The sequence below is a fragment of the Nelumbo lutea genome, chromosome 6 (genome assembly GCF_056320005.1).
Source record: "Nelumbo lutea isolate HS-2025 chromosome 6, American lotus-T2T, whole genome shotgun sequence".
Lineage (NCBI taxonomy): Eukaryota > Viridiplantae > Streptophyta > Magnoliopsida > Proteales > Nelumbonaceae > Nelumbo > Nelumbo lutea.
The window spans coordinates 41,179,909-41,195,170 of record NC_142689.1 but is presented as its reverse complement, the minus strand read 5'-3'; the positions used below and the strand labels follow the sequence as shown (position 1 = coordinate 41,195,170).

Genomic DNA, 15,262 nt, shown 5'->3' with positions numbered 1-15,262 from the left:
TATTACTGCGTGGACTTTAATGTATGCATTCATTGGTGATGCCAACTAACTTAAAGAGCGAGCTAGGCCTGCCCACCCATGGCGTGAGAAGAAAACTAGAAAGGGCCCTCTCTCTCTTTCTCATTAAATAGAACTGGGCCTGGAATTCGTCAATCTATGGGAGTGGGCCCATCATTAAACATTAAAGAAGGCCCATCAAAGAAAATCTACCGGGGAGTGGGGGAAGCTAATTTGTTTATCGTTCATTTCAACCATAGATCTATATGACCTTTGTGTAATCATCAGCCATCTTACTCCATTTCAACTCTATAGGGCTGTACCGAACCGAAATTTTTATAAAAAAATTAGTAACAAAAACTTGAAACGTGGCCAACAGTAACCACATCCCACCCTCCACATTTGACCATGAGCGTGGACTTCCCTCTCGTTCTTTGCTTCTTTAACGACTCGGGCATACGTTAGACTCACCGGCCGAAGAAAAATCGAAGTCTTCTTCCATTACCAAATACCAATTTACCATTAGGAAGGGCCAACTGCCCGACACTTTGCCGTTCCGCCTCTTATCCTCTCCGACGATGAGAAAACAGTTTGGAAGCCGGAACCCAAGTTCCGACGTTCGGAGAACTCCTGACCGGTCGAGTCTCGGCAGTAGAACACCTGACAGATCGAGTTTTGCTCCTAGCTCCCCTTATTCTGACGTCTCTAGTGTTCGCAGAATGGTTGCCGGATGGAATCCGGTGAAGATTGCAGCGAGGTCGTTTGCGGGTGTGATTGGTGCGTGCTTTGCTCCCGAACTGAAATCATCTAGAGGTGGAGGCCCTTACTCTAATGAATTTCGCGCTCCTTCTGGTAATTTATCTTCTTAGTTTATCACTTCAAATGGGAGAATTAATTATCAAGTAGATTATCTCGTGTTCGAATTTGAGCTTTCTATTGTTTGAGATTTCGATCCCCGGTGAACTTATATGGATTCCAGCAATCAAATATGTAGAGAAGTCTTAATTTCATACAAATTTATTTATTGATTGAAATCCCTGCTTTTCTTTATATATATTTTTGGTATTTTGTTTGATCTTGCTCACAATTACCTTGGTTCATAGTCTGTTCTATCTTCATAGTGACGATTGTCTGTGAAAGTCTTTTGAATTTTTGATACCTATAAAGATTTATTTCTCCACTTTGTAATTTTCGTTTATGGAACATAAGAAGATGAAGAAAGTTTTTTGATTAATTTGTTTATTCTCTTTAGTTGCGTCGGAAAGTTCAGTTTCTTGTAGAGAAAGGAGACGTACTTCAAACCGAGGGATCTATTCTAGGTCCTACAATTCAACCCAGACAATGGAACCTGGGAGTGTGAAATTCACTATCGCAGAGATCTACAAGGCTACCAGGAACTTCTCCCCCACTTTAAAGATTGGACAAGGAGGGTTCGGTACAGTCTACAAGGGTCGACTCGAGGACGGAACCCTCGTTGCAGTTAAGCGTGCGAAGAAGGTTGGCCAGCCAGCGATTGCTTTAACCAGATTGTTTCTTAGTTCTCTTTCTATGTTTAGGAGCCTAAAACAGAGAATAGAGTTAAGTGCAATGTGCAAGCAATGGGGTCTGATCATGTTTCTGGTTTCACTTTCATTGCAGTCTATCTATGATAAGCATTTGAGCGTGGAGTTTCAAAGCGAGATCCGGACATTGGCACAAATCGAGCATTTGAATCTGGTCAAGTTCTATGGGTATATAGAGCAAGTGGATGAAAGGATTGTCGTTGTTGAGTATGTTCCCAGTGGAACCCTTAGAGAACACTTGGATTGTGAGTTCTTCTATCTACCCCCCCCCCCCCCCCCCCATTATCCCATTAATTAATGAATTCTTGAAACTTGAAATGGAGGAAGAGTTTAAGGGAATGAATGAACATGACACAGGCTTGCATGGCAACACTCTCGACCTTGCTGCAAGGCTGGATATCGCCATTGATGTGGCTCATGCGATTACATATCTTCACATGTACACTGGTATGAATCCAACCATCTAAACTTATCTGGTTTTTCATACATTAGCTCTGAACAAATTCATTCAGATTGGATTATGGGACTGTTGCATGCAGATCATCCTATTATTCACAGAGACATCAAGTCTTCGAATATCCTTCTCACAGAGCATCTTCGTGCCAAAGTGGCTGACTTTGGTTTTGCTCGCTTGGCTGCTGACAGTGATACGGGACAGACACATGTATCCACCCAAGTTAAAGGAACTGCAGGATACTTGGATCCTGAGTATATGAGAACTTACCAGCTCACTGAGAAAAGTGATGTCTACTCTTTTGGGGTGCTGTTGGTGGAACTAGTCTCAGGCAGGCGACCCATTGAACCCAAACGGGAACTCAAGGAACGGGTAACTGCTAGATGGGTATGTTTTTCTTCTTTCTCTCTTGTTTTAATTTCTTCCTGAGTCACAAGGTTACAGCTACTAGTGGCATTGCAAGAAAATTAGTTTGTATCTGGTATCGTTGCCACTTTTATTTATAACGTTTTTAGGTTGGTCAATAAGAATATATTTTTCCTACCACAAATGTTTTAAGTTACCACTACAATATTTGGTACCATTGCTGTTTCTTCGCCAAATTTGATGTTTCTACCATAAATGCCAACAACCAATCCAAAGCCTATAATTTTGGAAAAATTATAGTTTGAGCCGGTTAACATTTAAAATGATTTTGCAGGTTGATTCAAAAACCAACAAAACCTTGACAATTGACCGTATATTTCATATCATAAAAACCTCCGCCATGTCATTGGAGGGTTACGAGGCTCTTGCCAACATAGGACTCTTAGTCCATGTTGGACACAGTAAAAAGCCTATACTAAAAATCCTTTTTGCCAATTTTGGTATAGGCTTTTTGTACGTGACATGGGTTAAGAGTCTCATGTTGGCAACAGTTACATAAGCCTCCGATGAAATGGCAGGGATTTTTATAATTTGAAATATAGAACCGGCTGTCAGAGTTTTGCTAGTTTCTGAACCAACCTGCAGCCTAATTTAAATGTTGAACCGGCTCAAATTATATTTTTCCCTATATTTTTTAATAAAAGTGGTTATCTAATCTTAATCTGATGTAATAAGACCATTTCTCAAAAATTCGTATGAGCCAACCTAAAACATTGCAAGTGACAATGGTACCAAACACAACCTTAGTGAGTGCTCTGTTTTCTATTAGAAATGTGATACATAGACAATTTGAATTTGTGGGAAGCCAGGCAATAAAGAAATTCACCGATGGTGATGCTATTCTCACGTTAGACCCAAGGCTAGAACGGACTTCTGCTACTAACTTAGCAATAGAAAAGATTCTCGAGCTAGCCTTGCAATGCTTGGCTCCAACCAGACAGAGTCGGCCTAGCATGAGGAGGTGTGCAGAGATCCTATGGAGCATCCGTAAGGATTACAGAGAGGTGTCAGCGTCAGACTTCCGCTCTCTCTCATCTCATTCCCACAGAAGTGCTTCCACAAGAGAAGAGTAAGAGATCCAGTGTGTTAGCTTTAAATTTTTAATTCAGAGCTGCATCAGAGATTTAGAATTACAAATTACTGAAGCCAGGATGGAGAGATTTGGGGATTTTTTATTTATTTTTTTCTGTTCCGGGATAATCCACCCATTTGGACCTCTACCACGAGGCTCTCAACTGATTGGCTGCTTGCAGATTTCAAGAAAAGGATTGGCTCTACATATGAACTTCAAATTTGTCAAATGGAGTTTTGTAATTGGTTTGCATAATTTATTTATACATAGGCCTGTAAATGTGTGCTTGTATCGACTATCAATGGTTTCATTTCCTTATTTTACTAATATTTTTGGGGACTTGGGGGTCGGCTCACTCAAGCGTGTAATGTCTTTAGATATTGTTGATTTGAACCATCTTCTTTTGGATATCAAGGTACCTATCTTAAAATTGCTTTATACCAATATCTTTGAATGGGTTCAGAATGGGAAGAATTCAAATACAAAATGAAGCTATAACTCAATTTGTATTTCTAAACCTTGTTTTATACTGTACATATTTGTATTTATATTCTATTCAAACTGAGTCTTGAACTCAATCTACTGTTTACTTCTTTTTTTTTTAAGACATGTTTGTTAGTGCCCTTTTTTGCCTTTCATTTCAAACCACCATTTGATGGGACTGTTTAGACTGTTTCCAATCTCCCCAACTCTATTGGTAAAAATGCTCCATAGCTTTCATTAATAGGTATTTGACAAGTCTTTCTTTAAGGTCTTTCAGACTTTTGAAAGCATGGAAGACAAAAAATTTGGTCTTTCCGTGTTTCAAAGCAGTATAGTGCCCAAAAAGACCAAAATCAAGAAGTTTCAAACGAAGTTATTGGTCTTTCCACGTTTCAAATAGTCTTGTAATCTGTGTTACAGTCAGTAAACCAAGATACTCACCAAATCTTTGGTCTTTTCTTTTCTCTTATAATATATTCCAACTGTTGGAATATAATTTTTTTTGGCGCAAGAAGTTAAGTAGGGCCCAATATTAAATTAAATCGAAAGGAGTTGCTGGGACCACTAAGAGGAGTGATTTTTTAGGTGGGACCCAGTGTATTGGCCTATTAGCTCAAGGAGATACTATAAAGGAAGTGATTTAATCACTTGATTTACAAGTACACCAGTCTTACAGAAATCAAATTGGAAAGAAAATCACACATTGGAACTTGTCACCAAATGACAGACCGACAAAAATTTTAATTATGATTTGGTAGATTCCAAAGGCAACTAGGATTTGATATGGGCTTAATTGATCGAATATGGAAGGAAATAAGGGTGGTTAATGGGCTGAATGATATGTGGACCCAACCCCTTTGCCAAATGGCACTTGATTTCAAGTATTGGGATTTTAGTCAAACCAATTTACCTTAATAAGGCATGTTGGGGATTGATAAATTGATCATTGAATCATCAAATTTGTGGGTCTCATGTCAATTAGCAATAAATGGTGATTAATTGAATTGCAACAATGATGGGTGGATTCGGATCAATTCAAATCCTTAGACCATCTCATCATCTAATGGTGAACCTCTATAAATAGAGGAGAAAACAAGAGGGAAGCTGTAGCCCTCCTTCAGTTTTTCTTTCCTTCAGCTCCCCTATCAACTACCCAATTCCTCTCCATTATTTCCGTTACTTTTGACAAAGAAAAAGAAGAAACGGGCTGCACCAAGATCAAGGGAAGAAAAATCAGAATTTTGGCTCCTCAGCCATTGAAGTTTCGAAACTGTTAAAGCTCCATACAATGTCGGCAAAAGGATTTCAACCTTTGAGTTGCTACAACCAAAAGCTCCATCAAATTACTGCAACCAAAAAAAGAAAGAAAATTCTCCTATCTTGTGCACGTACAATTGATCGTTGCAAGTTCTTTCTACAACTACAAGTTGTCAAGATTTTCAGATCGTGTTCATGACAAGGTACAAGTACAAGTTTGGGTTGTATTCGTGACAACAGAATCAGAGGGTTTTCTTTGCAAAAAAAAAAAAAAAAAGAGTTTGTATCCCACTTAAATTTCTGCAAAAAAATAAATAAGTTTCTTTGAATTTATCCGCATTAATTTTTGTTCTCCAAATTTAGCACGAAATTTGTGTTGACAAATTTCAGGCACGCCTAGTGGGACACCTCCTTCCACTCATCTCTCAAGTCAGCACATCAAGTGTCTTTGAAAACAAGAAAAATATCACATATAGCTCAAGTTCATCGAGTTCAAGTGCTTTGCCAACTTCTAAGTACGAGAGACCAACCACTTGTCGCATGACAACATTTAAGAATTCACAATTGGTTGCATCTCTTGCTCCCTATACAATTCTAGCAGTTCCTTCAAAAAGCTGAAACACCAAAATGGAACCTTTAAGGTTTCTAATGGTGAAGGACGCTACTAAGGAAGGGGTAGCTCTGAGAAAAGAGTTGAACTCAACAACTCCACATGAGCATCCATGTGGAATCTAGTACTGGCTCAAGGTCTGACTCTCATCCCCTCTCCTAAGACCAGAGAGTTGCAGACTCGCTCCTACACTTCAGTAGCACCCATCATCATGGCCGGAGCTACACAGTGGGAGAACAACTTGTTGAGATGGCTACGATCATCGCTAAGTTAACAAAGATGGTGGAAGACAAGGTCCTTCAAATTGCTTCTCTCATGAACCGAATGGAACAAATGCAAATAATGACATCTAGCCAAGGGCCTTCATACCCACCAGGGTTCACCCCACAAGTAGACCCTCCCCTAGAGGAGTTACCACAACGTACTAACATACGAGGCACCCAACATGCTTCGGTCGCCTCCCTCTCAGTATAACAACATATTGCGCATACACTAAGAGCATTGATCATAGTCATCCTCGGTGTTTACTAAGCCATACACTGAGAGCATTGATCATATGCCTATGACGTTAGGGTACCACCCCCCGAAGTTTCAACCATTTGACGGGAAAGGCAACCCCAAGCAACATATTGCGCACTTCGTTGATACATGCAACAATGTCGAGACCTATGATGATTTGATGGTAAAGCAATTTGTACGATCTCTATGAGGAAATGCTTTTGACTGGTACACTGACCTCCCTTTTGAATCAATTGATAGTCATGATCAATTAGAAAGAGAGTTCCCAGGTCGCTTCTACAATACTCGACGTACTATAAGCATGTACAAACTTACTACCACCAAACAGAGAAAAGATGAATTAGTCATTGACTATATTGACAGGTGGAGAAATCTCTACCTCAATTTTCGAGACAAGCTCTCAGAAGCTTCAGCTATTGATACTTGTATTCAAGGCATGCAATGGGGTTTGCATTACATCCTCGAGGGAATAAAACCTGAATATTTGAGGAATTGGCCACCCGTGCCCATGACATAGAACTTAGCTTGGCTACCTTCAAAGAACATCACTTGGATGATTTCCAAAAGGAAAAAGGAAAAGAAAGATGGAGAAAATCAGACAAAATTGTCTAGGCCGATGCAAGTTCTAGCAACCTCAATAGCCCCTCTCAAGGTTATTGGGAAGAAAAAAAGCAAGAAAGAAATGAAATCAAATATTCATCAAGAGAAAGAAAATCAAAAGCACATTCTTAAGGAATTGGAAGCGAAGGTGTATCCATTCCCTGCCTCAGATGTCTCTAAAATGTTGGATGCCCTTCTAACTATAAAGCTTATAGAGCTTCCTGATAGTAAATGCCCAGAAGAGGAAGGGAAAATTGAATAACCGAAGTATTGTCATTACCATTGGGTAATTAACCACCTAGTTGAGAAATGTTTTATCCTCAAAGACAAGATAATGCAATTGGCCGAGTCAGGAGTGGTCGAACTAGATCCAAGTGAAGACATAGCGACCACCAACATGACAACTATTACATTTGGATCCTTTGAACCTAAAGCTCTCCAATTCCCTCATCATCCTATCATCTATGAACTTATGCCGGGGGCATCACTAAATTAAACACAAAATCCCCACTGACCCTTCTACTTGTGGCCATACACTAGGGGTAGTACTAAATCGAGCACAAACATAGGCCTTAAGTCCCAAGGGAATTCCTTCACCCCGGTCCACCACCTTACTCTCAAAAGATGATTGGCCATCATTACATGTCAGGAGCATCATGCGACACACCAATCCACTCTACCTTGTAGACAATCAAAGCAATTTAAAAGGAAGGCTCGACCACAGAAACCCCCTAAAAGCAAAAAAACGACAAGACAAGAACAATGCTATCCAACCACCATAAGTGGTAATTAATGAAGTTTTGAAACAAGTCCCTCGACTTCCAATTACTCTACAAGAGTACATACAAAAGGAATTCTTTTCTAGTGGATGTGTAGTTGTGCATACAGTCACGTGTTATGCGAAAAGAAAATAAGTCAAATTAATCAAAATATTCTCCTAGGTATGAGCCTAAACTATCCATGCTCATAGATACGAGTATAAACTATCTATTATAAGGAAAAAAAAAACTCACTCAATTCTCTCCTAGGCATGTGCCTAAACTATCTATGCTCCTAGATACGAGCCTAAACTATCCACAAGACTCTAGGGCATGAGTATAAACTGCTTTACTCAAAGTTTGCTCCCAAATACGAGCAGAATATATAGGTTAAACAAATTCAATTTTATGCATGTATCTTTGTAAAAATGCATATATATAATATACATATGAATTCAATCCAATAAGAAAATGGATCAAATTTTATAATACAATATGATCTAATGATTCGATTATATATATTTGATTCGATATATTATTGGATCATCGAACAAAAATAGGTTAAACAAATTCAATTTTATGTATGTATCTTTGTAAAAATGCATATATATAATGTATATGTGATTAGTGTGGTAAGGCTACGTAAGGGGGTCTCCTTGAAGGACGAAGAAAGACTGAGGGCAAAGGGTAGGCTAAAGGCTATGATTGACAGAATGTTGTTATCGTTATGAGTTAGACCTCCTTTTATAGGGAAAGATCCCGAGGCCCCAAAAGGAAGGAGCTAAAAGTGTTTAATTATCACTAGAAAATGAAATCTTTGATTCAGTGTCAGTTTTCAAGGAATACTGCTAGGGTTTTACCACATGTCTTATGAGATATCTCAAGGACAGGGTTTCCTTTTGTTTGAGGATTCTCACGTATGCTACTTCTTTTTGTGAGTCTCCTAGACTGACGTGGCGTGGATGATGTCATTTCCAATCTTATGTGTCTCTCTTAATCCTATTGGGTGTCTTATCATGGGTAACATTGGTTAGTCATCATGTTCCTTCATACATCGTTGATACATGATGGTCATAAGCTCATTACAGATTTGTGATGGCTTTGAGCTCATTGCAGCCTTGCGATGGCTTTGTGCTCATCGTAGGCTTGTGGTGGCCTTGAGTATATCTTTAGTATTGTGGCTTTGGGTCTATTGCAGGTCCGTGGTGGCCCTGAGCTCATTGCAAGCTCATTTTAGGCTTTGAGCTCATTGCACACCTATACGGGCTCAAAGCTCATCGCAAGTTTGTGTCGAGTCCTGAACTCATCACGGGTACCTTTATGGCATTGGTTTAGCACCTTTTGTGCTATTACAGTTGTGGTGATCAACATGTACCTACAATTAGCCCCCTTTCTTATTGGTAAGTGGGAGCTTACCGATAAGCATTTGTGTCATCGGCGTTCGCTTCGGAGGTCTATGGTAGTGGGGGATATGGCGAAACATGGGTGTCATGACACCTTGTTTCTATGATTCCTCATGGCTTACAATGAACGGGTTCCTTAGCTTGGAGTGTGTGCTCACTGTGTTGGGTCTGGTAATTGTTCTTGTTCATAGTTAGGATGCATGGTGGAGTACAATGAATGAAAAAAAAATTAATTTGGGTAGACTATTAGCCCCCTGCTTATTGGTAAGTGTGAGCTTATCAATAAGCATTTCTATTTTGATATGTCAATTCAAGGAGGATAAAGAGATTTTAGATATCCAAACGCAGCGGCAGAGCTTGGAGCAGATAACTTTGATGAGAGATGAGTGATTATTAGTAGGCCCATCAAGCTGAAGGTATTATTAGTAGGTTGTAAATTGGGCTCCCTTTGGTTTTGCTTGGGTGATTATTTTTCTGGTAGTTTGTTGATTTGTGTATGCACCTACTTATCAAATCATGAAAACAGAAACACTTGCTTGGTGTTGATAGTGATTAGGTAGCACTTAATCTTAGCATATCGTCTTATGTGTAAGTTCGGAAGGTGCCTTTTTGCGATGAACAAAATGTGAACTGATCATGCGATGCAAAGTAATTTCGCACTTTGGGTAGGCACCTATACCCAGAGTATAACTGTTTGTTTGAATATGGAAATTGATTGTGCACAAATGGTGGATTGCTGCTTTGTAACCGCCTGGTGTTATGTCGTTTGGTTGTTCCTGGGGTCATCCAGGCTTGCAATTAACTTTGTTTCCACTTGAACTATTGGCGGGTTGTTTCTAGGTGTACCAGGATGTCTAAATTGCTCATTGCAATTACAAATGTGCCTGTTGTAGCCAGGCTATTGTCGCCGTGTTCCAAGAATGCCAATTTTATGTATATGTACTATGCTTCCCAGTGTAACTATGGTGTGTACCATCACATATGAAGTCCTTTTTGGACTGTTGCAGCTTGACTTAGTTATGTCATCACAGCTTGAAATACTAAGTGCTTGTGATATTCCATCGCCTTCGTAGTTGCCAAGGATTTTCTTTGTCAAGGTCTATTAGTGCATTTGGGATTGTCAAAATTTTCCTGGTTTTGCTAGGATATGTCATCGTACTTAAGTATGCTAAGTGTTGAGATTCATTGTCACGCTTGTTGTTACCACGACTTTTTTTTTGTTTCTAGTGTATGTCATCGTCCTTGGGATTTCCAAGGTCTTCTAGGGTTTGTAGGGCATGTTATCGCATCTGGGAGAACTAAGTGTCGGGATTTATCATCACACTTGATGTTGCTAGGACTTTCCTGGGTTTTCCATGGTATGTCACCATACTTTAGAAAGCGTTTAGACTTTTCATCGCACCTGGTGTTTCTAGGGCCTTCTTGGATTTGTCAGAGTAGATCATCACACTTTTGAAAACTAAGTGTCATGATTTATCATTGCACTTGGCGTTGTCAAGGCCTTCATGGGGTTACCAAGGAATATGTTATTGCTCCTAGGATTGCCAAAACCTTCCTGGTGTTCAGAGGGAATGTGTCATCGCTTTTAGGATTGTTAGGGCCTTCCTAGGGTTGCCAGGGAATATGTGATTGCTCCTGGGATTGCCAGGGCCTTCCTAGGGTTTCTAAGGAATATGTCATTGCAGTTGGGGATGCCAAGGCCTTCCTGGGATTGTCAAGGAATATTTAATTGCACTTGGGTTTGTTAGGGAATATGTCATCGCACTTAGGATTGCCAAGGCCTTCCTAGGGTTGCTAAGGAATATGTCATTGCTTCTGGGGTTGCTAGGGCTTTCCTAGGGTTTCTAGGAAATATGTTATCGCACTTGGGTTTGCCAAGGCCCTCTTGGGGTTGTCAAGGAATATGTCATTATGATGTGGCTCATTGTGACACTAGCAAGTGCACTAGCTATTCAAGTAGTAAAGTAGTGAATAAAGTATCATTCCCACAAAGATTTAGGAAACAATTACCAATACTAAATTGGGCACTTCTTATCTAATCAACAATAAATCAAAACTTTATTCAAGATCTAAAAATCCTAAACTAAAATCTATCTAAAGTATTGGCCCAATTGCCTTCAATTCAGGTTAGAAGAGTAAATAGTTAATGTTAATGTCAGAATTCAGCAATCAATCAAATTGAATCATTTGAATAGATTGTGATTGAGCCTTGGTTTGGTATAACTCCAAGGTCATGAACAACCTCTCTCATGTGCATGTTCATCCTATGCATGAGTGGCGGTTCTTCCATCTCTAGCAAGAATCTAATCATTCATGCATGCATTTCTTCAAACACATCTAAGGCATCAATTCAAATCTGAATTAATCACCAATTGAATTGTGCAAGTTATCTCTAACCATGCATTCAATTCAGTACTTGAATAATAGATCTAAATTCCTAGAGTCTTTTTCAAGCACTCTAAGAATTCCAAGCTTTAGATCAAATCGGCCAATCTGAAAATTGCAGATCTGAATTCTCTTTCAAGCAATTCATATATTGCAATCTCATATCTGAGTTTTGAAAGTTTAATTGGCTGAATTAATCTACAATTAACCACTATTCAAGAAACTTCAAGAACAATTCACACCCATTCGAATGAATCAAAAAGAAATTGATTGCTGATATGAAATTTTACAAACTTAATTACATCAAGAAAAAATGGAAGAGGGAGAAAAAAAATTACAACAAGGAAGTTGAATTCAAATCAAAGGAAAATGAAACTAGAATGGAATTATTACAATAGATCTCTGAATAAAAATCTCTCAATTTCAAACTCACCTTCTCTTCTTGCTAGATTGATTTTCAAGTGGGCTATTGCCCCTTCTTGAAGCCTCTAGAATGGGGTGTACTACACCCCCTTCTTGAACTTTCTAGAATTCTCTTGAAAGCCTTCTAAGAGTTGCCGCCTCTAGTTCTTTGGGTTGCTATTTGGGTTGCTACACTCTAGGCTGCTCTTTTGGGCTGAGAATGGGCCTTCTCTGCTAGGCTGAATTTTACTATTTGCTAGTCTTTCTTTTCTTAGGTTTTTTCAAGGAATCAACTTGTACTTCTTGGGCCGAAGTGTGCTCTCTTGCTTTCATAACTGGGCTGGGCTGAATTTGGTATTTTTTACCTCATTTTCTTACCTTTTGCATTCTTTTTCTTGGATTAATTACCCCTGAAATCTTTTCTTAGCATTAAGCTAAATTAGGGCAAAATTAAATAAAACTGGCATAATAATCCATGCAAAGTCCTCATAAATTATAGATAAATTGTATGTTTATCAAATACCCCCACACTTAAGTTGTTGCTTGTCCTCAAACAAAGACATCAGCCATAAACTGAACATTCCCCCCTTCTATTCTCACCATTTACCAATTGAATTTTTAGGATAGAAATGCATTGAGTAGTCGGGGAACTTTTGTAAGTGTTCAACTCTTATTCTTGTAAATTACCATTTAACACATGTATAAGATCCAAGGAAAGGAGAATATGAATTTCTTCAAAGTCCAGCCTTCACTCTCAATCAATATATAAATCAGCTCCTTAATTGTCAAAGTTAATAATCTAATTGCACTAAGTTTCACATCTGTAACTATGTCTTAATGAAATTTCAACTTTAGTATGCCCCTTTGAACCTCAACTGTCACCATAATTACTTATTTCTAGGGGTGAGTGCATTTTATGCTCCATCTCACCCTTTTCTTCTTCTTTTAGTGTGAGTGCATTTTATGCTCCATCTCACACTCTTCTTTTTCTCTCTCTCTCTCTCTCTCTCTCTTTTGTGTGAGTGCATTTTATGCTCCATCTCACACTGGTCACGTGCTTGAGATAGATAACAAGACTCATGTTCTGAGCTGCTAGTTTTACTATTCAGCTCAAAATAGCGAAGTCAATTTGGGCTCAATTATTGAACCTCATGTATCAATAATTCAGATGTGCACTAGCTTTCTTGACCATTAACAATGAAATCAAGTGCTTTCATACACATGAAGGTAGTTAAGGCTAGTTATGTTGAAAGACATATTCAGCTCCCCCTTTTTCTCATGCATATACTAAGTTGGGTCACTCGCAAGAATAAAAACTTAACAAATACATTGGTCTCCCTCAACTCATTGTATTCCTTCTTAAAAATCACCCAATAAATAGCAATGAACTTGAGGGGTTCCAATCTACTTGGATATGGCATTGCCTGCATATGTGTGTTGGGGTGAATGAGGTGTACGGTTGAACCTCACTGTTAGAGAGTAACAACAAAACCAGCAAGAGCATCATCAAGTAATAGGAGGTGTTTAGAGGACTTCTCTGAAGATCATTCTTAAATTTTGCAATATGCTGTCGGTGGGAAGCTTCTTCTGCTAGAAATCACTTGCAAACTAGAAGAGGAGATCAGTAGCTTTATTCAATTAAATTCTAAGAAAAACTAATTAAACTTAAATGTTATGAATGAAAAAGAAAAAAAAAAGCAAGTAAAACAGTTTATGACTAAGCATCTGAATTGGGAATTTTCCTAATAGCCTCTTGTTCCCTTGGGTTTACCACGATGTTGCTTGGTAAGGTACCCGGAACCCTTTTTGAAATCATCTGTGCCAACTGCCCAACTTGAGTTTCCAAGTTCCTTATCGGTGTTTTGTTATTCTGAAATCTAGTTTCTGTATTCGTTATGAACTTGGTCATCAACTCCTAGTTTGGGTTCTTTCAGAATGCCATTGATTGTTGTTGGCTGCCTTTTCTTCAATGAGTGCATGGGCAACCTCAGGAGTCTTATTGTTTATGGACCCCCCGACTACAGCATCTAGTATGGTCTTATTTGAGTCGGTTATAGAAGGTTTGCACTTGCAGTCATATGGGAAGGCCATGGTGAGGAACTCTCCTCAGTAGCTCCTTGTATCATTCCCATGACTCATATAAATATTCCCCCTCTTGCTGGAAAAATGTAGTGATATCATTCCTCATTTTAGCAATTTTAGAAGGGGTAAATACTTAGAGAGGAAATGGTTGGTCATTTCGTCCCACGTAGCTATTGATTCCACTGGTAATGAATTCAGGCATGCTTTGGCTTTATCCTTCAAAGAGAATGGAAATAACCTTAGCCTAATGGCATCATCACTTACCCCCATTGTGTTTGAAGGTGTCACATATTTCTAAAAAGTTAGCAATATATGCGTTAGGATCTTCGTAGGCCATTCCACAAAATTGCACAGTGTTTTGAATCATTTGTATAATGGTAGGTTTAATCTCAAAGTTGTTAGTAGCAATAGCAGGTCTGATAATGCTAGAAGCAGCTCCAGTGAGTGAGGGTTTGGCATAATCCATCATGGTTCTCTGTTCAGCCATTTCTTGAGCTTCTTGAGCTTCTTGTTGAACTTGTCTAGCTGCTCTTAGATGGACACAGAGAGTTCTTTCAATCTTCGAGTCGTAGAGGATCTCCTCCAGCTTGACTCTATTTGTCATAAACTGCGAAAGTCAAGGCAATAAAAAGGCCAATACAACAGAATATAAATCTAAGCTTATCATAACTGAGATATGTACCATGATTTACTAATCATAAATAATTTTGATTATTAAGAGGGATCTGAACCAACAATCTTATTTACATCCCTTAATTGCAACATCTGATTTCAGACCTACAATTCTTTGGGATTGTTGGTTCAAAGAAATTCAATAAGCAATAATAATTGAAATCTGAATTGAAATGCATTGTACACTATGTACACATCCATTCACATCTGCTAGACTAAGGGCTGCTTATCAAAGTTGAATTCTCAAGGTGCCTTTCAGAGGACCTAAATTGAGCTATAACCAGACCTAAGCCAGGTTTGGGTTCAGGTTTGTAAGCTATGCAAGAGTATGGCTTATAATCTTAAGAACTTCTATGACCTGAAATCAGGTCTGATGTGCATATAACATGTATATGCTGATGCTATTCAGATTAATGACAGTATTTCAGTTCACATTTAACTCAGTCAATATCTTGGTTCAGAATTCTTACAAGTCCATACAAATGCACATCAGCTAACATCATCCATATCAATTCATAGCTTTCAAGTTTATGTAAAACAAGCCATTCATTCCAGACAGCTTTTGAATTCAAGTATGCAT

General features: G+C 38.7%; 1 protein-coding gene and 1 non-coding gene across 2 annotated transcripts; both read left to right on the top strand.

The window, feature by feature from the left end:
- The first annotated feature begins 265 nt into the window (after positions 1–265).
- Positions 266–3,949, top strand: LOC148848727 (calmodulin-binding receptor-like cytoplasmic kinase 2). The gene is made up of 6 exons (XM_088948073.1): positions 266–849; positions 1,250–1,494; positions 1,636–1,804; positions 1,917–2,006; positions 2,099–2,400; positions 3,249–3,949. The coding sequence occupies exons 1-6, from the start codon at positions 576–578 to the stop codon at positions 3,510–3,512; spliced, it is 1,344 nt and encodes a 447-aa protein (XP_088804199.1). The 5' UTR covers positions 266–575; the 3' UTR covers positions 3,513–3,949.
- Positions 3,950–14,012: 10,063 nt separating this feature from the next.
- Positions 14,013–14,119, top strand: LOC148848726 (small nucleolar RNA R71). The gene has a single exon (XR_016101557.1). It is a non-coding gene; the product is annotated as a small nucleolar RNA R71 (small nucleolar RNA).
- Positions 14,120–15,262: the final 1,143 nt, after the last annotated feature.